Here is a 27,548-nt window from a genome sequence, read left to right as displayed (position 1 = left end):
TAACTTCTGTGGGTGATTATCAGCATCCAATTTCACGTGATTCTGAAGTCCTAAATCTGGATGGAGGCCAGAATATGCTGAATAAACACCACATGTCCAGAATGTCTCTTGTGTGGTACAGTAAGGCTGTTTAATTGGGCTTTTTACCCTTTTCCCCAGTGTAATGAAGAGATTTCATACACACTTATAGAAATGCCACCTTTTGTGAGAGTGGGATTGGAATGTGACAAGTGTCTACTCATGCACACAGCAAAAAGGGGGAGAAACAGCACCAAGATCCATTTCTGTTGTTCTGTTCCCAGCTTTGGGGCCTACACATAAGTAATTTTCCAGGTTCTGAACGGCTTTATTTGACAGGCAGCATGCAGTTGCCATATGCATCTCAGAAGACAGAAGAAATTACATCTAAAATACATTTTATAACACAGTTTGAAACATTGTTACAGTGGCCATCGATGCAGTGCATAGTGGCATGTGGGGCCTATCTGACAGGAGTTATTAAAACTAATTAACAAAGTCTGCCAAGATGATCCAGCTGGGTCATGTGAGGGGAGTGGGAGAGATTTCAGGTACCTGCTCACTGGCTTTAACATATACATAATTTAGCATTGAATGGCAAAAAATTACACATTTTCTGCTCTTTTGACACAGGTATGGGACACCAGCTCAAATGAATGTTGATCTGAAAGGTCGGGACCTCCTTACTCTACAGAACTACACAGCTGATGAACTGAAGTATCTGCTGTGGATGGCATCAGATTTGAAACAAAGGATAAAGCACGAAGGAGAGGTAAAATGATTTATCTGTCATTTAAGTCCCTCAGATGTTGAAATAAATACTGTTCTGAAGGGTATTGTGAAAAAGCCTTTCAGCGGTCATGTTCTAATCAAAATCTCCTGCGGTCTTAAATACTGTAAATCATGTGCTGCAAATCAAAGAACCTTCCTGCAAAGTGTCCAGAGATATTCTTTAAACACTTCAGAGGACTTTGTGAGTGGAAAGGTTAAACAGGTTATCTGTTGTCAGATAACCCCATCCATCCACACATGCAGCACTAAATGTAGAAAACAAAGACACTTCCCTGCATGGGATTAAGTTAGTATCTGAGTTCTCCTTAATGCTGGCTCAAATTGAGTGCCAAAATGCAGTTGCTTTTGGCCTAGAATTACTTCTTTGCCTTTAACCTTTCCACTGCTAGTAAATTTATTGAAGGGCAGGAGAATAAAACCACAGGTAAGAAACCCCACTTTTGCAGCTTTTCTAATGATGAATTAAAATGTGCAACAAGTATTTCATACTTTAAAGAGTATAACAATTATAAAATTGAAATAAGTTCATTTTTCATGTTTCAGTATTTGCCTTTGATGCAAGGCAAATCTTTGGCCATGATTTTTGAGAAGAGAAGCACAAGAACAAGATTATCTGCAGAAACAGGTAGGTCTGAGCAATGGCACAGTGAGACTTTATATGAAACTATATGCATTGAGTATGTACTGAAAAACACTGCATAATTTTGCATTTAGCAATTTCTACTCAGGAGAAACGTAAACTTTGAAAGCAAAAATAAGAAAAGAATGGTGGCTGTTTGTGTTTCACCTTGCATAATAATTTCACAAGCATATGGCTTTGGTCGCTGAAATTTTGTCAAAATCAGAAATAATGTAATAGGCAGAAATAAGCATTTCTGGTGTAAGCTCCCAGCTGTACTGGCAAGATGTACATTTCCTAACATCTACTTCAGTAAGCATCACAAATTTAATTTTTTGCAAGCTCTAATAAATATTTTTCTGATGTAATATGCATTACCATTGTTACATTTCAAAATATGTGCTTAGGCTGGGAATACAGTAATGCCTTGATATAAATTCAGGGGAAAAATTAACATGATTACCTACAGGGGAAGATAACTTGATGGAGACTCAAGGATATTAGCCTAATCATATCAGGCACTGGAACATTTTTCTTTTGGGTTACAGTCCTGAAACACCGAAACATGTACCTATGGTATCTTTATTTACATGGTAGTTGTTCTGAATTCAATGATACTGCTGAAATAAATCACTCATCAATCAATCATAACAAGAAATAACTCTGAACTGGTGATGCATAAAGGAAGAACTTGCTCTTCTCTCATTTAAGTTGACCCAGCATCCCTCACATCTCCCTAGGAGGAAGAACAGAAAACCTGTTGAGTATTCACATTTCTTCACAAGTTGTAAGAGAGAAGGTAAAAATAATGGAAGGAAGAAGCAGATACATTAATTCCAAGCATTTTTGAATTTGCCTTTGTATTGTCTGGCACAGCCATTTGCCTGCTGATCCTTCTCTTTAAGAAGACATGTTGTTGCTTTCTGTTTTCTCCTGATAATGAGGACTTACTAATGCGCATTCCCTCTCTGTGAAGACCACCCACCTTTTAATTCCTGAGTTTTTAGACCAGTTTCTTGTTTCCTGCCATCCTGGTGTATGGCCAGGTAATGAATTCTCTGGATCTGTTTATCCTTCATTCTTCTGTATTCTGAGGGAAACACTGCTTAGTCCTTGGCTTTCGAAGGCTTATGGAAGGGGGAAGCTCAGGAAAGTTCAAATGAATTAACTTAAGGATGGGAGTTAATGCACATAAATTCATCCAAGGGAGAATTAAGCTCCAGTGAAATTTATTTCTGAGTGAGAACTTCCACAAGAGAGTTTAATGCAGTTTAGCTTCTGTGCATTAACTTCACACCTTCAGTTAATTGGTCTTAAGTCTGTTAAGCCTAAGACTTTGCTTCAAAGGCAGACTCAAGTTTTTTTCTTTCCACAAAAACTCTATACATTTCAGCTGCTTTTTTAACATAAATGATTCCCTCCTTGGAATTTCTAACTCAAAACGAATGTGGAGCCACATGTGTTCCTTTTAGCTAAACAAGATAATTTAATACCCATTTTCTAATGTCTAGTGAAAGTGGACAATTGCAGTGGATTGAAGTGTTTATTTATAAAGTTCCTGAGTCATCTCAAATAGCTCTTCCCAAGAGTTGCCCCTTCAATAACTTGAGAGAGGTCACTTGTAGGGCAAGGTCCTGGGGATGAGATTAATCTAAACAAACCTTGCAACTCTCAGGAACAGCTAAATCAATGCATTTCATTACAGAGTAGAGACTTGGAAAGGACTGATTACAAAATCTTCCTTGTGCTATGTCTAGGACATGCTAACATCATGGAAGGGACATGCTAACCTGTCATGCTAATCTTCCTTGTGCTATGTCTAGGACATGCTAACATCATGGAAGTCTTTTCAGGATTCCTGCTGTCCCTATGCCTATAAAGAATGGCATTATTGAAAAAGAAATAAACAGAATGGTTGAAGTTGGAAGTAATCTCTGAAGGTCGTCTGGTCCAATCCCCAGCTCAAGGAGGGTCTTCTAGAGCCAGTTGTCCAGACCATGTCCAGAAGCCTTTTGAATATCTCCAAGGATGAAGATGCCACAGTCTTCTGTGGCAACCTATGCCATTGCCCAATCAGCTTTTCAGTAAATAGGATTTGCTATTCAGAGGGATCTGCCCAGTTTGTGCCCATTGCACTATAGAAAAACACCTGGCTCTGTCTTCTTTGCCCCCTCCCTTCAGGTATGCATTAGCAATATTCCCCCTGAACCTTCTGTTCTCTAGGCTGTGCTGTCCCAGCTCTCTCAGCTTGTCTTCTCATGTAAAATATGCTTCAGTCCCTCAGCCATCTCTGCTAGCCTTTGTTAGCATGGACATCCCATATAACAACATTTCGCACACTGAGGACCCCAAATCCAGACTCTTGAGGTCACCAGTGCTGTATAAAGAGGAAAGATCACCTTCCTCCACCTCCTGGCAGTATTTGTCTGGTGCAGTCCAGGACACTGTTCACCACCCTTGCTGGAAAGGTACACACATGGCTGGATCATGTTCAATTTGCTTTCCACCAGGACCCCCAAGTCCTTTTCTGCCAGGCTGCTCCCCGGATGGGAGGCCCCCATCACATCCTGGTGCAGGGGCTGTTCTTCCTCAGGTGCAGGACTTTGCATCTCTTCTTGCTGAACTTCATGGGGTTCCTGTCAGACCATTTTTCCAGCCTGTCAAGATCCCTCTGGACAGCAGCATGACCCTATGATGTACCAGCCACTTCTCACAGTTTTGTGTCATCAGCAGACTTGATGAAACCCCACTGGGTCATCGAGACCCTTAACACAGGTGTTAAACAGAACTGGACACAAATGGACCCTGAGGGTACTGCTGGTCACTGGCCCCCAACTGGACTTTGTGCTGGTGGCCACCACTCTCAGGCCTGGTCATTGGACAGTTCTGAACCCATCCCACGCTCTGCTCACCCAGCCAGGCATCCTCCGCTTGCCTAGGAGGATCTCATGGGATTCACTGTCAATGGACACCATGAAGTGCAGGCAGACAAAACCCACTGCCCTGCCCTCATGCACCAGGCCAGTCATGGAATCACAGAGGTTGATCAAGCTGCTCAAGCATGACTTCCTCTTGCCGAAGTCATGCTGACTATTCCTGACAATTTTCTTGTCCTTAATGTGCCTAGAAATGGTTCCCAGGATTAGCTGCTTCATCACTTTCCCATGGATTGAGGTGAGGCAGCTTAGCCTGAATTCTCTGGGTTCTCCTTGCCCTTCAGCTTAGGAGTGACCTTTTTGCATTTCTCCCAGTTGTTCAGATCAATTGAAGATTATCAAAACATTAATTTATGATGCATTGTAATAGATTAGTTGATATTTAAAGTTTTCCAACATCCTGTTTCTCTAAACTGTTTTATTCTAATGACATTGCAATTGTACTGAATAATAAACCTCTCCTTGGGGTATAATTAATTGCCTCTTTAATCTTGTCCTAATGTATATTTCTGAAACCCACATAATTTTACCATTTCTAAGATAAGTAGTGATGTTGTACGTTTAATTCAGAACTAGAAGTAACTTCCATAGAGTAGTGGCAAAGTAAATCCAGTTCTGTAAGCCTAGGAGATTTATTTCTATCAGTGGCTATTTTATTGGAAAATGTGACATATCTGCTATTACACTGGAAAATGTCAGCTCTTCACAGCCAGAATCCCATACCCATTCTGCATAAAATTTTGTGTACTTTTTGAAAACAGAACTATTCACATGCTCATATATTACTTGTAAAATAAACATCCTCAGGCATGGCACAAGTTGAATGCCCTGTTTTTGTTATAGCTTTGGTGTAAAATAATCTGATTGTCACTGTTGCTCTTAAAATATACAGCTGCAGTTATGTTTTAGTGAATAAGTCATAAATAAATCCAAGCATTTCCCAGACACTGAATGCAGACAATATTTCACAGGGCAGGAATGGAGAGGAAACAGGGCAGGTAGGAAAGCTCAGCCTACCTTCTCTTGTTGTGCACTGGAATATACAAGATCTTAACAGCCTTAGGGGGGTTCAGTGCCACTGGCTTTAGTGGAATTACTCCCAATTCACTCCTCCTACACAGTGTGGGGAGAGGAACATGATGGCCATGCTTAAAGACTGCTACACAGAATCACAGAAGTAATTGCATTGTAGCATATGAACTAAAGTGGGGATGATAATACATGGTACAGGGCTTGTTTTCTGTTGGAGTGGCTAAGTATTATTTAGCTTGGCCTCATTACAGAAGGTCCAAATGCACCTTAGTTTACTCTTCACTTAAAAGAGTAGATTAAAAATAACTTTTAAAAACTGCTTATCAGTTTTTAGCTTCTGCTTTAAGAATGTTCTGCAATTTCTGCCTAGGAGAGTTCTTTGTTATCAGTCTAAATGGAAAAATACTTTCTATTTTGTAAGTCCAGGCAGGCAATGAGGAAATTAATAAATGCAAATCCATATGTCTTGAAATTCTGAAAAGATCCTTCCTTTGAGTCTGAGAAGATGACTGTGTGTGTCTCCTGGTGACAGTCCCAGAACTGTGTAGCCAACCTGGGAAATACAGGATTCATTTTGTCCCTCTTGGCCCATGCAGCAGGGACAGCCTGGGATGAAGATTTCACTCATGTCCTGTCTGAAAGAGTCTGCATAAGTGGGGTCAATAATGTGCCACAGCCTGAGGAGTGAAACTGTGTATTTTGAAAACTAACAGTAGTGAGAATTGTGGACAAGAGGTAATAATCTATTCTGGATTTGCTGTATGAACATGTAGTAGTTGATTGAAGATATCACAATTCATATAAATATTTAGCATGTGACCTTGGATATGACCAGGTTGTGACAACAAAGGATTAGATCTCCCAGTTTAACACACCACTCCAATGTTTATTTGCTGAATTGGTGCCTGCATACCTTCAAAAGTCATCATTTTTTTTCACTTTCTACTGGCACTCTGGATGAAAGAATCTGAAAAAGATTCTGTCACTGCAACGATATACAAAGCTAGAGCACAGAGCTCCTGTATTTCCAGATGGAAAGTTTTGTATGGAAATATGTTGCCAGGCCCTGCACAGATGGCCAGTTCATGAGCAGAAAGCCCAACACATCAGGGCTCTGCTACGTACACAGACTCCAGGTGGCAGCTCTGACTGGGCTGCCTGACGTCTGGCAATTCTGAATGAATGTTCAGATTCCAGTTTTTTACCTGGGCATCATTTCTAGAAAACAGAACATGTCCATTGGAGCATGCCTGGACTGCAAATCATCTACCAAGGTGTATGCATTTAGAATCCTAAAATGCAGAGCTGCTGTATTGTGTGGAACTTGCAGGAATAAATACCTGACATAATTGTATATGACTCCAAAAAATTCACAAGAATTTGGGAAGGAAAAGTCACTGCCAATGACAATTCATCCTTGAGGTCTTGACTTAAAAATTTGCACTGGATAAACAGGCTGTAATGTGTAGTTTGTATATACTGTCCTTTAAATACAGTGTTTGTGTCTGGGCTGCAGAGGGGAGGTGAAAAAAGTAACAGTGGAATAAATGGTTCTTCATTCTTAAAAGTTTGCTCTGTGTGACTTGCAATATTGTTGAGATTTGGAGCAATCCTTAATGAAAACAACAAGCAATTTAAGAGGGCCCTTTCAATAAAATGAGTGTACACTGGTAAGGGGAGCAGAAATTTGCCCTTTAGGTGGGACCTGGAGCATCATTAATTTTCATCTGACATTTAAGGAAATTGAGGCAGTCCAACGACAATGTTTTGCTGGTATTTTTTTTTATCTATTGTATTTTAAACTCCAGAGGCTGGCTGAACTGATGCAAAGCAGAAGACCTCTCCTCAACCCTGCTGCTGGCAGGAGATGGAAGTTAATAAGGGTTGCTCTGTGTAAGGAGCCCAGCTGTGGCGCCCACACCTGCTGCCTGTACCTGCTGGTTTTATCTGGGAAAGGTTTCAGTGTTCAGTCCTGGATTAATCCTCTTTTAAAGAATAGCTGTGGGATGAAGTTTTTAATCCATGGCAGACCTGTGCAACCACCGTGCTGAAGCTGCAGTGCTGAGTCTGTCAGCAGTGCCATCTAATGGATACAGCGAGCTTGAGCAGCTTTTGACCTTTTCTTCTAGTTTTTTCTTCCTTTTCCACTCTCTTTTTTTTTTCTCTTTTTAATTTTTTTTTTCTAACAGCACGAAATTTATCAGCATCTCCACAACATCACAGTTTGGTAAACAAAGTGAGGGTCTCTACTTTTCTGTGCTGTATGCATCCTTTCTCTTCCTGGCAATATAAATATAAAAATGAGTTTCTTTCTAGATTTTTGTCACAATAAGAGACTCACACCCCCACAGTGTTGTCTCAACAAGGCTGGTTTGTCCATGCTAAGATTCTCTGGCAATTTCCTCCCTCAGAAATGCCAGTGACAGGGCAGGATTTGCCTGCAGAAAATCTCTGTACAGGAAGAGAGTTGTTCTTATCACGCAGAAAATGCCTTACAGAGCTACATACAGCCCAGTTCATATTCTACACTTTGTACATCCCCAGCTGTGGGATCCTGTTCCCCATGCTAGGATTATGCTAAACCATCTGTGACAGCTCATAAAACAGCCCCATCAAGCCCCATCCTCCCAATGTGTGGCCATGAGGGACTTTATACTCAGATTCAGTGGAAAAAGGCTTCAGACCTAAACCAGGCAAAGACAAAGAGACTCAGATGTTGGTGAAAAGAAGATATTTTCTTCCCTGTCTGTGTCGGATGGTTGCTTTTTATAACTTTCTACTGGTGGTGCCATTAAAGTAAAACAGCAGAGAACCAGAGATTTGCCTTTAACATGTAATTTTTCTTCATCCAAAACACTGTTCAGACACCTCTGAAGTTCCCCAAAGTGTTTTCTTCTCTTAAATGATGCTCAAATTTCCATGGTTTCCTGCTCAGGAGCGGATTTTACTCTTCATACCTAATTCATCCAGTTCTTTGGACCTTTGTGAAAATTCCTAATTATTGCAAGGTAGAGGGATGCTGGCAGGGCCTGAGACCTTTCCTCTTCTCTCACACACATTATCATTTTTAAGGCCCTTAGTCATTTGAGACCAAATTCGTTACAGTGTGTGAGGAGGGTTTTCTTTACATGGAAGACAATGTTGATCCTTGCAAGGATGTGGAAATGCACCAGGTGACTCTGATGGTCCCTCTAGGATGCAAAGTCCCGTGAAGCAGAAATGCAGCGTGATGAATGGATTACCTGGCTCTGAACAGGGAGCAACAGTGATGCTTCTGGCAATGTGTAGCCCTGGAGCTGGGATCACTGTTCCTGTGATCACAGATAGGAACTCATGGCTAAGGATTTCAGTAACAAATACATTTGAGTGGGTTCATTCCACAGCACATGTATTTGACATTTTGTGTGTCAAATGCTAATCATTTTAACATTTTGATGTCCTGCTGAGTTCTACCTCTATTTTTGAAAATGTATTTTCTATCAAGAAGATTTTGAATCTTGGCTGTAAATATGAGGTGCTGGTGTTTAATTTCTTTTTTCTTTTTAAATTTTTCCTCATTGTAGGATTTGCTCTCCTTGGAGGGCATGCTTCCTTCCTTACAACACAAGATATACATCTGGGCACTAATGAGAGTCTCACAGATACAACAAGGTTGGTAGAATGTCACTTGATTGATCACTTCATTTGCTGACACCTATCTTACAGAATTTTGGAAGCTGATATTTTCTTTCTGGAAAATGTCAGAAGCTAGTCCAAATTTCTTAAATATTTACAAATCAGTTCACAGAATCTGTAGCTCAGTAAAACTTTATTCCATCCTCTCAAGCTGTGGCGTTTGTGGTGTTTGTGAGGTCCCCAGGACAAGGTGAGAGATGAGAATCTGACTCCATGTTCTCAGTAGGCTGATTTGATATATATTGTTATGTTATGTTATGTTATGTTATATTGTTATAGTATGTTATGTTATGTTATACTAAAACTATACTAAAGAATAGAAAGGATACAGACAGAAGGCTTAACAAGAATGATAATGAAAGCTTGTGACTGATGCCTCAGAGTCCAACACAGAGGATGGTGATTGGTCATTAATTAAAAAACAATTCACATGAAAACAATCAATATGCACCTGTTGGTAAACAATGTCCAGACCATATTCCAAAGCAGCAAACACAGGAGAGGTGAATCAGATAATTATTATTTACATTTTTCTCTGAGGCTTCTCAACTTTCCAGGAGAAGAAATCCTGGTGAACGGATTTTTCAGAAAATATCACAGTGACATCACACTGAGAATTATTTTGGCATATAGAGTGTTAATTAGAGCTGCATTTACAAATGGAACAATTTTATGAACCTCAGTAGTCATGCAATTCCACTGATGACAGCACATATATTCTAACAAGACTCAAACCTTGTGTTTCTGCTGCCCTTGGAGCAAAATCAAAAAGCAAAGACACAATTTATGTTTGTTAGGCCAGCTGCTGGTGGGCCTTAGCCTGCTGAAGTAGGATCCCTGCAGTGGCAGGGCAGCACTCAGGGCCTTTCTGATCCCCCCATTTCAGCACCATGAAACTGGACCAACACTTTGTAGCCAGTTTCAGATTTCCTGCACCCTCCTTCCCAGCTGTACCCACTGCCAGGACTGCTGTGGAGGCTGGGCTGTGGCTCCCTTCCCTCACTGGCATCCCTGGAAGATGCCAGTCATGCCCAGTCCCACATGCAGGGGTGGGGAGCAGCCTGTCTCCATTGCTGTGCAGGGAGGACCTGAGCTCAGAGGTTTTCTGCAGCCTCTGATGGTGCAGAAAGCTGGCAGAACATGAGGTCCTGTGTTGCAGGTGCTCCTGCTGTTTTCCATGGCACTCCAGCTATTAAAGCTTCATCCAGCCTTGGCATTATCCTGCTTTCCAGGCAGCTCTTTTGCAGCCTAAGGTGGATTCAGACAGGCCCAGCTGTTGGAAGGTTAGCAGTGTCTGAGTGGTCCTTTTTGTTCTGGTGAAAGATATGCAGTGTCAAGGTCATCAGGCTTGATTCAAAATGTGCAAATCAGGCAGATGAGTTCCATTGCCTTTGCTGAATACCACAGTTCTCTTGCTGAACAACACTGTTTGAGAACTGTGTTGCTGTTCTCTGTGGTGAAATCCAACAAAAATTAAAGAAAAAAGATCAAACGTTTGGACATTTTAAATTTTCCGTCGTTGTTTTTTTTACTACTGAAACGGAAGACATATGGTGTTGATAGTAGAAAGTAAAAATCTCAGTCCCTTGAGGCCTGGAAGTACTTTACTCTCACTCTCTGCTAGATACATAAATCTGCCAGAATCAAAGTGAGCTGCAACAACAGAATCATAGAATATTTTGAGTTGGAAGAGACTTTAAGTATCATCTTGTTCCAACCCTCCTGTCATGGACAAGGACACTTTTCACTAGCCCAGGTTGCTCAGAGTCCCATCCAGCCTGGCCTTGAACACAGCCAGGGATGGGGCATCCACAGCTTCTCTGGGCAACCTGTGCCAGGCCCTCACCATCCTCACAGTCAAGAATTTTTTCCTAAAAATCATCTAAACCTACTTTCTGTCAGTTTGAAGCCCATAAATAGTCCCTCTCCATATTTTGTGTGGGCTCTGTTCAGGTATTGGAAGGCCGCAGTTAGGTCAGTCTGGAGCCTTCTCTTTTCCAGGCTGAATAATTCCAGTCCTCTCAGCCTTTCCTTGGCGGCAAGGTGCTCCCTCTCTGATCACCTTGCAGCTCTCATCTGCACTACTGCAAAGCTGGCTGTAAACTCCAGCAGCCAAACCTGCAGGAAGGGCAAGGATGAAGTCAGGGCCCTTCCAAAGCATTTTTCTGTAATAACCTCTGCAAGCACTGTCCCACCAGCCATGCAGGACTGTCACCTGCAGCCTCTCTGCCAGTCAGGTGCCCACCCTACAGCAAATCTGACACAAAACTAGATATGCTTAACATAGGCTAGCTTTCATTTCTTCTTCTTCCTGAATGTGCAGTAAAGGGACATTAAATATTTTGTTTACATTAAATATTTTGTTTACATTAAATATTATTTTGTCCTGAATGGCCTTTGTTTGCACAAGCAAAAAAGGAAAAAGGCAGACAATAAACTACAAGAAACAAGGCAATAAATAGAAGCAAGTAAACCTTCCAGCCATTCTGAAGGCATCCCCATTCTGTGGATGAAGTTCCTACAATATCCACTTCCCAAATAAACCTCCAGCCCCCTTTTCTCTGTCACTGCTTGCTCTTTCAGGACAAGTTCCTATTTATGACTCTTACCTGGGGATTTTGCTCCTCTGGTCAGTCACAGCTCTCACTTGCTAGAGTGAACAAGGGCTTTTCCCAAATCCTTACAGTCCCAGTGCTCTGCTCCACTCCTGCTGTCATTAGCAGAAATACTACTGACTGCCTGATCAAGGCTGAGTAGTTTACCCAAAAGAACAACTGGAGGGTTAATTCCTTGGTGCTTCTTGTGAATGAAAGATGACATCCCAACCTCATTCAGATAGTGTAAGAACAGAAAAAGAATGCCTGTAGTAGACCCAGAGGGTGTTTCAAATATTTACAGGCATGTGTCTGGGGCTCTGAAGGCCTTTGAAGTATTTGAGATTGAGACTTAAAGCAAAAGGGGCACAGTTCCATAAAAGTCACAGGTTTTATTAGAACTGCTGCAGGTGAGGGTTGAAAGCATTGCTGCTGTGAACATATTTTTAGTGACTTATTACCTGCTCATAAATCAGTTTCTCCATGCTTCACAAGACATTTACATTTATGCTGACACTGTGGCAAAAAGTTTCTGCCCATTAAGGAGCTGTGAGCCTTTCAGTGCTGTTTAACATGTCTGATCTATCACCTGAAATGAAATACAAGTACCGTGTCTGGATTTCCCACTGCAGAGCAGTTCCACTGGGCACCACTAAAGCTCAGTGGCCATCAGATTCAGTGGAGCTCTGAAGAGCTCATAGGATGATTTAACCACTGGAATTATTAGGGCATTAATCTCTGCATTTATGGGGAACGGGTTTATTTTGCTGAGAACACACCCATTGTCTGTCCCTGTGAGACTATGAGTGAAAGTGGTTTTGTGAGAAGTTTAAAGCTTTTGAATGGATATAAACTGTCAAAACAAAAGCAAAACTACCTTGCATAGCAGTATTCTATACAAAACATATGCAAATGCCCTATGTTCAAATTCAAAAGTCTGCCATACCAAAAAGGCATACTCTGTGTTTCATTTTGGATTCCTCAGAGGATACAGTTGAAGCAAAAAAAATTCAGGTTTTCTCCATAGAAATAAAAATTACTTTGAAAAGAGACATATGCAGCATTTCAATGTACTCAGTATTCCAATATAACATATTCCCAGGCTCTGGGATTTTGAAGGTGATAGTCTCATGGTTTTGAAAAGGAATGAAAAGAGAGAAAGACCTAGTAGGTGATAAAATAAGAACATTAAATGTAGTCACCTGATGAACTTGTGCTTACAGCCCTCAGCTTCCAAAACTTCACCTTTGATAAGACTCTTTCATATATTCAGAAATTTTTTTTTCCCTATGCAATTCCAGCCTTACATAATTTCCTTTAAACTGATTAAATTACTGGAGACCTAATCATTCCCCTGTAATCACAGACCTCCACATGAGGGTTATTTGTGGGTTTTCCCCCCAAGTTCAGTTTTATTTTGGTTTCACAAAGAATAAAGCCAGTTTACAGCTGATTTTCCTACTGTAAAACACAACATCTAGAAATGCTGGCAGAAAGACTGTCTGATGTCCTGCTGGTAGGTGTCTAATAGATCTGATATCTACTTCCAACAGACTAAAGATGAAAATCCAGCAGTTTTCACTAGCTGGTGATTATGACTGAATTTTCCCTAATGGCATACCCCATGAAGGAACCATCTTTAATTTCTTGATCAGCTGTGTCAAATAGAAATCAGCTGAGCTGACATCCTAAAAGAAAAAAAAGCTATAAGGAAAATGAGCAATTTCCCAATGTGATTGTCCCTTTCCTTGACTGGTGGGGTCTGGCTGTGTCTTGTTTAGGGTGTCCACCAGTGAGAGGGCTAACAAAAGGAACCATGCATCACATCCCTGATGACCAGCTCAGAACAAAACAGGTTTCCCCCTGAGAAAGGAACTGGGGAGCTGAGAAGAAATAATGGCACCAACAGCAACTGTTCCAGTACTTTGTAATCAGTAAATTCCTTGTTCAGTCCCTCCTTTTCATTTGTAGCTTCTATTGACAGTCTTTTCTTCAGAGAGAGCTCTACAGGCAATCTTGTAGTTTTATAAGAGCTTTGCTTGTGTGAGGAATGTCTGGTGTCAGTAGAAAATACTTATAACTGACTTCATCAGGAGCCCTTGATGATGATGGTACTAACAGCCTTGTTTCCACAAGAGGAGATGCAAGAATTTGTCATGGCTAATCAGGAAGGCAGATACTGCAAGGATTTTTTCCACACATTTCTAATTCAGTCCTCCCTTGTTTTGTTTCAAGGTCTTATTTCAGATAATATGAAAACACACAAAATGCTACTTCAAAGTCAAGCTTCAGGGCCTGATTAAAACACAGAAATGCAGAGAAATTAAGAGCTCCAATCCATACTTAATTTATCTAAAAAACTCAGAGTATACTATGCTAATCCCTGTGTCTTTCACACTTCAGCAAATGAAGTTAATGCCAGAATGGTACAGGGGTTTCTGCAACCCCTTCCCTTGTTCTGAGTCTGAAATTTGGGCATTGCTTGAATGCTGATACCCTGTGAGTCAATACACAGGTGTGTAGGTAGGAGAAAGCAGACCAACAATCCCAGCCTGTTGTGTTTCTGTGTTTATTAAGATCAGTAAACAATTGTGGTAATCTAAGATCTGTATTGCTGATCCTCACAAAGTCAGGCTACCATACAGAGTCTATAATATTCAGTCAATGCTAAATTTGTTCTTTGCTAAAAGACTGAAAAAAATCATATACCTTATATCTTCTGAGGTTATCCAATTCTTTAACTGTCACACTATCACACAATCTCTTATCTTATTCAGAGAGATTAACATGTATCAATGTTCCATCTACAATGAAATGCTAAAGAGAAAAGAATATAAAATAGAGCAGCAGTTTTCATTTACTTACTATAGTAGTGTTAGGAAGTGAAACTTCTTACTTATTAGCAGCTTGTTAAATGACTACATTTGAGTCTGTTCTGCAGGCATGATAAATTATTCAGATAGCTGAAAAATATTGATTCATTACCATTTCTCATTAATATTTATGTGTTGCATGTTGAAGAGTGCAATAGTGGTATATTTATTATGTTTGACTTGAGTATTTTCTGCCATCTCTAGGGTGCTGTCCAGCATGACAAATGCAATCTTGGCTCGAGTTTATAACCATAATGATCTGGACCTAATGGCAAAAGAAGCCACAGTCCCAATAATCAATGGGTTGTCTGATTTATACCATCCTCTTCAGATTTTGGCTGATTATCTAACTCTTCAGGTAAAAATATAAACAATTTTTTTTTTTTTGCTAATTCTTAGTAAGTATTTTGGGAAGTCATCTTCAAATCCATTTATCCCTAGGTTTTTCAAAGTAGCAATTATATGGCACTTGTTGTCCAAAGAGATCTTCATCCAGCAATATAATTAAGGACCTGTTTAATTAAAAAAATTACATAGTCCTATCAGCTGTAGTGGGATTGAAGTTAAGCATAAAATTAAGTATTTTATTGGAATTAGTCTGCAATTCAAAGAATGTACAGAAGGCTGCACATATTAAGATGGAGATGAGAATCTGGCTCAGGCAAAGCCAGCAGATTTTTTCATTGGCTTAAAAACACTTAGTAGTTTGCCCTTGATTCCTCCCTAATCTGTGGACATTTTAAAAGGAATCACCATTTATGTATTAGGAAATGGTTGAACAAACTTGTTTTGAAAAGCCAGTTAATGTTACCAGTACCAACGCTTAGTGTTCAGGCACTTTAACCAGTTTAAACTTTTCTCACATCAATGACAATTATAAGAGATTGTATTTTTTATTTTTCATCTAATGTAACAGTGGATCTGACAACAGGATAATATTTTACACAGACAGAATACCAGATGTTTATCTGTGAACAGAAGGACTATATGGTTTTACAATCAGTTGAGGATCTGGCTTATAAAAAAGATTATTATACTGCAGGGCTGGTTGACAACTATGATGAACTCCTCTGACCTTGTTTACTTTCTGAATGAATAAAAACCACACTGCTTGAAAATGGTAGGGCAGAATAATTTTCTCATTTATTCAGCTATGTTTCTCAGTTGTTGGGGACTTTGCTGTGGGACATTCAGTGTGTGGAAAAGATCAAGTGTGAGTAATATTAAATTATTCGTGCTTTAGACCTTAAATACTGGAAGACTTGTGTTTGGTGAAAATCACTTCTTTATTTTAAGTAATTTTTTGTAAATTTTTTATATTCATGGTGAAGAGACCAGGAAAAATTGGTGAACTGGAGACTAAAATGCTTACAAACCTCAGGATAAAGGAGACTTGTGAGATCACATTGAGCCAGCCTCAATGTTCAAATTGCATAAGAGACAGTAGGCTGTAATGAGAATTTCATAATTTTGCTGAAAACACTGTGTGCAAACAAAAGCCAGGAGAATCTTCTGGTTGTGTTTTGTGGGGTGTTCTCTTTTGGAAACACCTTATTGATCAGCATTTTATCACTTGTGAGTAACACTCTTCAGAGCAATCTGTAACTCCCAGCCCACACAGCCATGGATATCTCTGCCCATGGATGTGGTTTTATCTCAGCCACTGACTCCAGCACCCAGGCTCACAGTGCTGTTCCCCTCTACTCCACCTCAGCTAATGAAGAGAGTCCAATGAGCATCCCAGTCACCTTCTGGAGATGCATCTCCTTCTGCACTGATCTTAGGGGGAAGCCTGTGGAAAGCAGCAGGATGGGAACATGCCCTGTTGATCACCCTCTGCTCCTCCATTGCATCCTTGCACAGGGCAGCTGTGGCAGAAGCTCCAGGTGAACATGAGCCCGGGCTGCACTCTTCCCTGGCTTGAATTCCAGGGGCAGCACCAACAGCTGTGGGCGTCCTTGCTGCACCAAACACCAGGGAGGATGAATTTGGTGATGAAGAAACAAATCAATAGCAGTTGGTGCTCAAACAAAAGACATGGAGAGGTGTCATGACAAAATGAGCGCTTACAGTGATCATAAAGAATGGCTCAGCTTTTATACAGATGTGGAAATATTTTTTAAATTTGCAGCACTTTCACACTCAGCCCAATAAGCAGAGCACCATTTCCTCCATGTGCCCATCTCTCCCTGATCCTTTCCAGCATGTTCCTCAGCCCAAAATTTGTCAGGAGATCTTTATAGGGCAGCTGGGTGGCCACCCTGCTGTGCCAAGGGCATGTTGCACTGCTGGCTGCAGACTTACTTTCCATTCCTGCTTTCTCATCCAGGAGAGAGGGGCAGGCAGGGGAGAGCTCTCAGCCGCTCCCTGTTGGTGATGGCACTGCCTGAACTCTCCCTTTCTGTCCCTCTGCTCCCTTTTTTTCCTCTTTGCACTGTACAGTGAGTTGGAGAAGACTGGGGTGGCATGTAATGAAACAACATTTTAATCATAAAATGAACTTTGCCAGGCCACAGAAGTGAGATTAACTCTTGAAGAGGTGTGAGCCACAGGGTCTGGTTTCTACTTACCCCAGTCAAGTTTCTTATGGGATTTTCAGCAAGATGTCATCCAAGTCCTGCCTGCAAGAAGATTAATACAGGAAGCATGTGGAATAGTGCCACTGATTCTTTAAATGAGGTGAAAGACCATACATAACATTTAGACTGCTTCTGTGCAATACAAAGGCAATTTATTTGATTTATACATATATGCAAACTACACTAGTGGCACAGACTGCTAATATTTAAATGTAACTACAGATTTTGTGCAACTTATTTCTCCTTTAAAAATGTCTCTTCGCTATCCCTGTAAATATTTTCCTGCCTGTATCTGTTCCTCCCTGCTGTCAGTACATACCCAAGACGTACTTTTTTTATTTTCTTTTTTTTTTCTTCTCTGTTTTTCAGTGCAGCTCTGTATGCACTGTGGTCCTCTCATCCTTAGCACATTTTTCTTCTTCCATTTTCTATATCCTATTAATTTTGTTGCATGCCTTCTTGAACCCTCCTCAAGAACTTTCTCTTTGGTCTGAAACTACATAATTGTGTGGTTTGTTTTGAAAAAAATGTTTTCTTGCTTATAGCTTCTATTCCCTTTTCACGGGTTCATTTTGGTATCATTATTTTAGTATAGTCCATTGCATCCCCTAAACAATGCAGCTGGTTTATTTTCAGGGCTGTCAATTCTCATTCTGTATTCAGAGCAAATTGTCATCCTGGAAATGCTCTTTTCAGATCATGCAGTGTGTTCCTGTTATGGATATTGGGGGGAGATTCATCAGGTTCAGCATCTTCCTGCCCAGTGCCTTCTTCCTGAGCAACCTGGATCCCCTCATGTGTTTGAAGTCTAAGCTGGCTCTGACCTTTAATATTGTGCTCAGGGTTACTGCCCTCTATTAAGCCAAGAAAAATGTTTTTCTTAACCTGTATATACACTATCTTCCTTCTTAAAGGTTGTGTTGAATTGAGTGTGCTTGAGTTATAACCCACTTGAAATGGTTGCAAACATGTAAAGAACCAGTTTTGAGGATTTGGGGATTTATCGTTTAAAGACTGTGAGTTTGTGAGCACACACTGAGCCCCTGAACTGCCCTGCTTGTTCTGAAACAGCCACAAGCTGAGTTCACCCAGTGCCTCTCAGTGTTCTGGGCAGGAGCTGTGGCTCAGCGTGGCTGGAGGGCAGCATCACACAATCTGTATTCCAGAGACAGCCTGGCTATTGACATTGATTCAATTGATATTAATGTCACTGGCCAAATCAGCTCACTTGGAGCTGGCCAGACTGGTAATTAGAGTGGATCCATATGCCACTAGCTTTTTAAGTCACTGGTCTGGGGGGAATTTTCTTTTTCAGAAAGCAACGGTTGGCATAAGAAATACATTGGTGATTTCTTTTTAAACAGCATAACAAATAATGCTGCCCAGCTAGAAAAGGGCTGCAATATATTCTCAAATTCTCCTTGCTGTGTGATCCCAAGACCTCAAATTATTACAATTTTCAAATTCATCACCATCATCATCCTTATTATTCTAACAGTTAGAAATCCCAACTAAAATCTGTCCTGATCTTCTAAAATATACTGCATCAATAACCAGGACAAAAACCAGTGTGGGAATAAGAAAGAACTGGCCCAGCATCTGCCTTAAGCCCAGTTTGAGAAGCAGAAGATCCAAGTTTGCCCAGTTTCTCATTTACTGGATTGCACTGTCTCCCGAAGGGCTAAAGCTTTGATTAGTCCCCGGCATTCCATTTTAAAATTTGACAGATTATTGATTCATTATTCAAAAGCTTGTTTTAATTGAGGGCTGTTATGACAGTTGTGGTCAAACATTTCAGAATTAATCTACAATGGTGTCAGAGTTTCAGTCTCGCTGGAAGCAAGTCCAGGCAGAGGCTGACACAAATGTCCCCAATTAGTTAACCCAGGCTTCTCCACACATACAGCAGGGTCAAATCACTGAGCAGACTGATTTTCTCCCAGAGTTGCCTACACTGATACACTGCAGCCATGGATAAGAACAGAATGAAACATTATAAAAGCAACACGAGGGTGAGAAAATTGAATGTAAAATTGGTTTTACTTATTTAGCTGGGATTTTTCATGAAAATAACACAGGCAAGATTTATGGCACTACAGAAGCAATAACTACTTTGTCAAAGAGCCTTCATAAGGGAGAAGGGCTCTAGACTTTCTAAATGTGTTATTTTTTGTGTGGATTTACTAGGAGTCATGTTCCAAATGTAGAGTGAAACTGCAGAGCACCCATGCAGGAGTAAAGCCTACATGAAAATTTGGCATAATTTGTAAAAACTGGGGAGGGATACAAAGGGGAAATTTCTTCAGAGGTTCTGGTGATCAGCAAGTATTGATTGTAAAGGCTCTCATTTAATTTAGAGTGTTACTATCATGGCAAAACACTTTTAGCAGGATTTCACCTGTGTGATTATGTAAGCACATACTATAAGAGGGAGAGGGTGGGAGGAGAAGTGTGTCTTATTTACTGTAGCTTTTGTTTTGCCTCCAAGCTTTCTGGTTCTGACCAACAGAGTCACCTCATCTTTGCTGGAAGCTGAGGGGGTGTGTTTGCTTATAAGCAGTACAGTCACAGTCACAGTGATCTGGCTTTAGATGAAGAGGTTTGAATTACAGCAGCAGTGCACCAGCGGCAGCATAAAGCCTAGCACAGGATACAAAACAGGCTTCACTGGCACACACGCAGCTTGATTCTGCCTTGCTATGACTCCTTCCATTAGCAAAACATCTTCATTAAAATCAGTTCAGCTATGTCCACTCTACACAGTAGTCACTGCAGATGTGGTTTGCAATTTGCACTGTGTATCAGGGATCATTATACAGACACGTCCAGTACTCCATATTTTATCTGTAACAGCCAGCAGCTTGGGAAAACAGAGGAGAGCACTTAGTATGCACTGGGCTTCTTTAAATGCAGAGTAGCAGCTGGCAGTAAGGTGAAGTTGTTTAACATAGCAGTGTATTTGTGACTCTAGTCAATGCTTTGAGTATTAAGGCTGAGATGTCTATTTTTAAACAGTGAGATGAAAAGAACTCAGGACTGTGTCACTTGCTTCTGGTCTCAGCTATCACTAAGCTCTAAATGGAAACAACACCTTAAATAAATGTTTCAGTTTGGCCTTCTCCTAGCAGCACCATTGCTAGGAGATGTGGAAGGACTTTGAAAGATCCTTGGAGACCTGCAGAATGGTTATACTGAAATAACTTCCATATCCACACAGTCCTGATTTGTTCTCCTGTAAATGCCCTTGCATCCAACCTCTGCCAATGAGCCTGCTATTAACAAACTTATCTGAAAAAGCAATATTTTTGCAATACCATAGTTTTAGCCCTTAAACCTGAACAGTCTAGGACTCTATCCAGTCTAGGTATTTACAGCACTTTAATGTCATTCAATTTTCAAGTACTACTATTTTTGACTCAAAATTGTGGTCACTGAAAGAAATGCCAATAACTTTGTTCCAGAACAACCTCACAAACTATTTGTTTAGGAGAAGCTGCAGCCAGGAGAGGAGGGGGTGGTCCCAGCCCTTTTCCTGTTCAGTCTTTTGGCATCTTTTCTGCAACTGCCTGCAAGGTTGCCACTGAGTACAACGTGGATGCTTATCCTCTCTGACAAGCATTGAATCATGTCACACAAAGTGTTGAAACACTGTCTGGCTTCCAGCTACTACAATGCAATTGTAGCATGGCCCAGATTTGAACTAAGAATAAAAGGCTCTCCAGAAATTGTTTCAAGTCATGAGATAGAGCTTTACAGGGCAGGCTTACCGGAGAATTTGGTTATGTCTTTGTAAAAAAAATTGGTTATCAGCTTAAGTGCCTATAAACATGGATATTTAAAACAAGGCTCATTTAGGAGCCTCAAATTGTCCTGCTCTGGGGGTAACTCCTGTTACTCTTGTTCCTCCTTAGGCCTGATCTGCTTGGGGTGGAGGGACAGAGTAACTGCACATGGCCAGGCTCTAAGTGCTGCCAGGCAAAGCCACAGTTAACTCTGTAATGCTGTTTCAAGTTTGGGTAATCCACATTTTTTTTAAAAATTCCCTGCACTCTTTGGCTGAAGAGTGGAGAACAAATGCTGCAGGCCATGAGTGGCACAGCTGCTTTCAGAGTGCTGCTTTTGCTGTCCTGTGCAGCTGGGGGTGGAGATGCACCCCCAGGACCTGGCACTGCCATGGCCACAGGGAACAGCATGCAGAGCCAACCAAGCCAGAGCAAACCTCAATTGGGATATTTTCACAATTTGGGGAAAAGCTGGAAGGAGTTCTACTCCAGGCGTTTAGACTGTCTCTACAGTAATAATTTCCAACACTCACTGATGTTTATGAGGCCCAAAGAACAGCTGTTCATCAGCGATGCTAAAATCACTTTGTGTCTGCTGCTGAATCTCTCAGCCTGAGCCTCACCATGTGGCACATGTGCCAGTGTTTCCTTCTCACATGTGCCAATGTGTCCTCACATGTGCCAATGTGTCATCCTCACATATGCCAAAGTGTCCTGTGACCGTGTTCACAGGGGTCCAAGGAAGAGGGAAGAGATGAGGATCTGACTCCATGTTTCAGAAGGCTTGATTTATTATTTTATGATATATGTTATATTAAAACTATACTAAAAGAATAGAAGAAAGGATTTCATCAGAAGGCCAGATAAGAATAGAAAAGAAAGAATGATAACAAAAAGCTTGGGTCTTGGACAGAGTCTGAGCCAGCTGACTGCGATTGGCCATTAATTAGAAACAACCACATGAGACCAATCACAGATCCACCTGTTGCATTCCACAGCAGCAGATAATCCTTGTTTACATTATGTTTCTGAGGCTTCTCAGCTCTCAGGAGAAAAAATCCTAAGGAAAGGATTTTTTCATAAAATGTGTCTGTGACAGTGTCCTTCTCCAGGGGAAGCAGCAGCACTTGGCCCTTCTTGTATGACACGAGGGGCTTCCCTTCCATGACCATCCTGTCATGGATGCAGCAATTCCAGGTGTGCTCTATGCAGGCAGCACTTGAAGGCAGCCAGCTGCCTTTGCACAGACCCTTCTGATCATTCCCTCCTGTCCATCTGCCTGCCCAGCTCCTCTGGAGTGTAACCCCAGGGTTTGTGGTTGCTTTGGCAGGAGCACTATGGAGGGCTGCAGGGGCTCACCATGGCCTGGATCGGGGACGGCAACAACGTCCTGCACTCCTTCATGGTGAGCGCTGCAAAGCTGGGAATGCACCTGAGGATTGCCACTCCCAGGGTAAGGAAAAGCAAACCCGAGCAGAAAGGAAGGCAAACTGCATCCAGGCTTGTTTCAAACACTCAGGCATTGCCCAAGGGCCCAGCTGGGGGTGCCTGCATCTATCCCGAGTGCCTGTTTTCAGAACCAAGGTACAAAATCCAGTTATTTGGATGCAAAGCAGGAGTGATTCCACTGAGTCCAACATCAGAAATGGGAATACATGACAGGAGTATAAATAACGGAGGATCACAGTTCCATCTGATAAAGCCTTACAAAGACAGCCAATGCACTCTCCCCATAAAAAATTAAGCCTGTTTCAGATGGATGGAAGTGTTGCATCTCATTTCATGTAAATTGGTGGTGCAGCATTTGAGAATGTTGCATTGTAATACAATATAAAATATTTTTTAAATCAGTTTAGAACAAAAAAATTAAATGTATGTGCATTTAATTCTGTAATTGTCAAAATATGTTTTTCTTATATTCTTAGAACAATTTTCACCACTGTATCTCCAAAATAAACTTTCAACAAAATCAACATAGTTTCCTCAAGTTTTACAGTTCTGAAAGGTATTCTTCCATGGTCAATGGTTCACAATGGTTCAATAAGTATTTTTCTAACTGTGCTCATTAATTAGTGAAGATCTAACACATGTCTAATGATGTCTTAACCATCACCTCTTTTGTCAGGGCTTTGAACCAGACCTCCGGATAACTAAAATAACTGAACAGAACTCCAAAGAGGTAGGAGCCTAAGAAACAGCCCAGTAGAATAGTTTGAATAGAGTTTATTATCATTATAAATGAAGTACCTTGTCTTAGAGATTTTCCTTATTTTATTCACTCTAGTATGGTACCAAGTTACTTCTCACAACAGACCCTTTGGAAGCTGCAGACAGTGCCAATGTCTTAGTCACAGACACTTGGATAAGCATGGGACAAGAGGAGGAGAAAATAGAAAGACTAAAGGCCTTTCAAGGTTATCAGATTACAATGCAGGTAAAAACTGAGATTTTGGGTTTTATTTATGTTTTTACATTTTCCATGTCACTATAGGACACAGAACAACACGATGCACACACCGCTGTTCTCAAGGTAAAAAAGGGGAAGTTTATTTTCTGACTCTAACATTTATAGATTTTTAAAAGTGACAGCAGATTGGAGGTGACAGTGCCACCTCTCCAATGACACTGGACAAACCAACAGTCCATCAAATTTCTCTTCTTCCATAAAGGAATGCAAAACAATAAGTTATTTACATAAAGTGAGTGACAAAGTTTGTTACAAGAATGTAAACATCAGAAGGCTTAAAAAATCTTAAAAAACCAGAGCAACACTTTGCATTTATAAGAATCAACATCAACCAAGCATGAGTTTGGGGGTTTTTGAGTGGGGCCATGGAAAACCACATGTAAATCTCCCTCCAGCTGAGAAAACTCACAAAGATAACAAAGTTTTAATTACGTCACACACTCCACATGGCTTGGCCTCTTTCAGAGCTTCCCAATGGGATCCAGCTCCAGAACATGCGCCGCAGAGGGGTTTTCTAAACTCAGAGAAATTGGAGTGACTTTTTGACTTTTGTGAAGTCAGCATTGAACTCTTACAGATTTGCATGGAGATATTCCCATCCTTTTCACAGATGAGGAATTCTTTTGAAGTCTGTGGAATTCTTCTGAGTTCATCATCCAAGTAACCAGAGTGGGAGTTAATATAAAATTTTTTAACTTTTTTACTAGTTAAGGATTTTACTAATGTCCTCACATATGTCTGTATTTTATATGCTTTTAATCTACAGACTGCAAAATCTGCTGCTTCCAACTGGACTTTTTTACACTGTTTACCCAGAAAGCCTGAAGAAGTTGATGATGAAGTATTTTATTCTCCACAGTCATTGGTTTTCCAGGAGGCTGAAAACAGAAAATGGACAATTATGGTAAGAAAAAAAAAAAAAAAAAGAAAAGAAGATAACATTATTTGAAGGTTAGGGTCAATTCTGTTCTGCCTTACATAACAAGGTTGAATTCAACCTGGTTCCACAATAAATAGTGAATGTTAAAACATGTGTTTCAAATTTACCCCAGAGCACATCACAATTTTGACTATAGAAAACATTAGTAGCACAAATATTTCTGGGCACAAATGTGATCTATTTTGCTGATATTCTGCTGTTGCTTGACCCAGGTTTTATCACTAAGTGAAATCTACAATATAAACTGTCACTTGTTTTGGTAATTAACTCACTGGATTTACTCTAATGATTAACTTAACTTCTCAATTAAAACATGTTAAATGCTGAGGTCCCAGGGTCTGGTTTTAGAAACTGCAGTTTCCCAAACACTTAAAGCCAGTTATTTTCTCTCATGAAAAGCTGCTGCTGACACCAATGGGAACTTTTCCTGAGAAAATGCTGGAAGAGCAATGGTTTGAAAAATCCTGAAAAGTTATGGTGTGGGTGATGCTGTGTGATCATGGGAGCCATGAGGGGACACTTGGCATTTAACATAAACCATAACTCCCCTCTCAGCATTCCTAGAATTTCAGAAAATTACTACCAGATCTCACTAGCCTATTATTTACTTTTGGCTTTAGATCCACCAAGCTGACAAAAGCTAGAGAAAACTTTCAGAGGTAAAAAAAAAACAGAGATGGCATTGTCAGAGTTCTGAGATGAAGTCTAGTACTCCAAATGAATAAATAAGGGGTTTAGTGCTGTGTTTGCTAAAACCTCAGACATTGGACACAGTCAAAATTACTAACAAATTTGTGTTAAATTCATAGTTTTGTCCTTAAAATTCAACAAAATGCTTGGATTTTTAAATTTTGCAATGTTTCCAATTGACCTAAATATTATTTTTTAAAAAAGAAAAGAAGCCCTTTACTTTGGGTTCAAGATGCATATTTTTTGGGGGAGCTGGGGGGATGAAAGGAAAATGTCATCTTTGTATTTTTTCAACCTATAAAAATAATGAATGTGTGGGTCGTGTTTATATAGTATTTTCTACCGCTTGTAGCACAGAGAGCAAAGTGAAGAATAGATTATTTGCTCAGCTGGAGATGCAAGCAGGGCTGAAACCAGCCACTAATGGGCAGCTCTGAGGGGCTGCACAGCTGTAATTCAGGCACCTCTGTGTGCCTGGCTGGCCCTGGCTATCAGTTTCTGTGGGTCTGGATTGAAGGCACTTGAGACAGTAATTCATGTTCAGACTCAGGCGTTTATTATTTCTTATCAGTAAAACAGTCTCACTGCTGTGAGTCCTGCAGCATTTCATTAGAAGGCACAAAATGGCAACAATCTCTTGTTATAAGGTCTTTTAAGACTAAAATATCCAATTAAAAGAGCACACCTAGATTATTTTCCCTTTTAACCCAATAACTGATCCCAATGCAGACTTTTCTGCCCAATTACAAAACACCACCCAAACCCATAAAGACGAAGGAAGAAGAAGGTAAAGAAAAACAACCTGCCTTCACCCTGTGCCCTCCATCTTGCTTCCATCCACAACATACTAAAAATCCCAAAACCTCAATTTCTCACCAAGTGATACACCTACACTGCTCTCTATAATCTATTTCACACTTTTGTGGATTCCAGTCTATCTTGAAGTCTGGGAAACTTTCTCCATGAATGAGGGTCAAAATCAGTGTTCCCCTGGGGGTCAGGGCACCCCAGAGCACACAGAGAAATATTCTCAGTGCCCTGGGTTTCCACACCTGGCAGTGATGAGGGCAAAGAAAGGACAGGCAGCAAGACCACAGCCCCCAGAGAACCCTCACAAACCCAGTGCTGGGCCAGAATAACAATGTGCAGTCAGAAATCACAGCACCAGGTAAAGCACCAGGTAAAGCCTTGCCAAGGCCAGGCAAGCCTGGGGTTTGTTGTGAGCACAGGCGTGGGAGGGGCGGCAGAGCTGCTGCAACACCACATTTCATCTGCCTGACTAAATCACTGCCATTTCACAGCTGTGCCAAAGGCTGGCCAGGCAGGGCAGCAGGGCTGGATGGCACACTCTTAACCTCAGTGAGGATTTTCCATGTTTCCTACAGAAAGTACAGCTAAACTGGGATAAATTTCAGAGTCCGTGTTCTGGTGTGGCTCTCACTGATGCTAATGGAAAGTGTTGGAATCCACAAGCCAGCCCATGTGATGTCTGGGTACCCACAGCATCTCCTAGAAGTAGCAGAGAATACATCACAACATGCCAAAAAGGCCTCAGCATTTGATCTAAATGCTTGTGTGAATTGCTCCTAAGCTGTCCATTAATATTTTTTGTCCACACTGAGAAAATCTATCAGCTGCAATACAGAACATCCTAACTGATTTTCAGCTCTTGCCTGATTCATCATAAGAAATTCTAGCAAATAAATCTGAGTGTACCATTTTTGTCAGGATAATAACTTTCAACACAAGGCTTCAGAGCTGGAAAATATTTCCCCCTTATTTATTTTTATGGAGTATCTGTTTCCAATGTGATTGGATTTTTTTCTTCTCTTCCTCCTCTAGGCTGTCATGGTTTCCCTGCTGACAGATTACTCACCACAGCTACAAAAACCCACATTTTGATGCTTGGATTCCTGCCAGGAGAAAAATATTCCTCATCAGCAGAATATTCTGGTCTGCAAACACATAGATCTTCTTCATAAAGGACCAAGGCAATGAGTGATTTTTTTAAATAAAACCATATATTTAGCTGTATAATATTGCATTACAGTTCTGAAAATGTTCAAGACAACAAACACCATTGCAGAAGCTGCTTTTCATCTGGATGCTCCCAGCTGGCCCTCCTTTTTGGGGATCAGCATCATGGAAAACATTCCAAGGTTGTACCTTAATGGTTGGGTCTACCAGCAGCATAGGCATGGTGTAGGCGTGGTGGGCTTGCACTGTGTGATATTGATTTTTATAAAGATTTTTAGCTTTTTTCATATATTTTAGCTTTGTAGATTTTTAATATATAGTTGTCTAGTTTCTAGTGCTTTTCCTGCCCTCTCTCACATTTTAGAACAATAAGCTAACCCTTTCTAACACATTCTTGAAATTCTGTTTAGTCTTATTCTCAAGAAGGGAATTTCTAACAAGGACATCTTGTTTTCCACCACAATTTGAGAGACATAACAACATATAGGACAAAAACACCCCTGGACCAGCTCCAGAGGGGCAGAGCCAAGGGTGGGTTACTGGGGCAACTGATCTCTGATTGGATGTACTGGCC

General features: G+C 40.8%; 1 protein-coding gene across 1 annotated transcript; it reads left to right on the top strand.

Annotated features, from left to right (window-relative positions):
* The first annotated feature begins 656 nt into the window (after positions 1-656).
* Positions 657-27,197, top strand: OTC (ornithine transcarbamylase). Its single transcript, XM_054291305.1, has 9 exons — positions 657-790; positions 1,354-1,435; positions 8,961-9,048; positions 14,744-14,897; positions 22,231-22,353; positions 23,026-23,079; positions 23,185-23,334; positions 24,134-24,271; positions 26,840-27,197. Exons 1-9 carry the CDS (start codon positions 671-673, stop codon positions 26,897-26,899), a joined length of 969 nt encoding a protein of 322 aa, XP_054147280.1. The 5' UTR covers positions 657-670; the 3' UTR covers positions 26,900-27,197.
* The last annotated feature ends 351 nt before the right edge of the window (positions 27,198-27,548 follow it).

Source organism: Melozone crissalis, unplaced genomic scaffold (assembly GCF_028551555.1).
Source record: "Melozone crissalis strain CALT ecotype California unplaced genomic scaffold, PUWL_Pcris_2 ptg000090l_1, whole genome shotgun sequence".
Classification (NCBI taxonomy): Eukaryota; Metazoa; Chordata; class Aves; order Passeriformes; family Passerellidae; genus Melozone; species Melozone crissalis.
Note: the sequence above shows the minus strand (reverse complement) of the source record. Positions and strands in the feature narration are given on the sequence as shown.

Coding starts and splice junctions, on each gene's coding strand:
- OTC (XM_054291305.1), top strand. CDS start 671: ATGAATGTTGATCTGAAAGGTCGGGACCTCCTTACTCTACAGAACTAC. Junction 1,436..8,960: donor AAGATTATCTGCAGAAACAG/GTAGGTCTGAGC, acceptor TCCTCATTGTAG/GATTTGCTCTCCTTGGAGGG. Junction 22,354..23,025: donor TGAGGATTGCCACTCCCAGG/GTAAGGAAAAGC, acceptor CTCTTTTGTCAG/GGCTTTGAACCAGACCTCCG.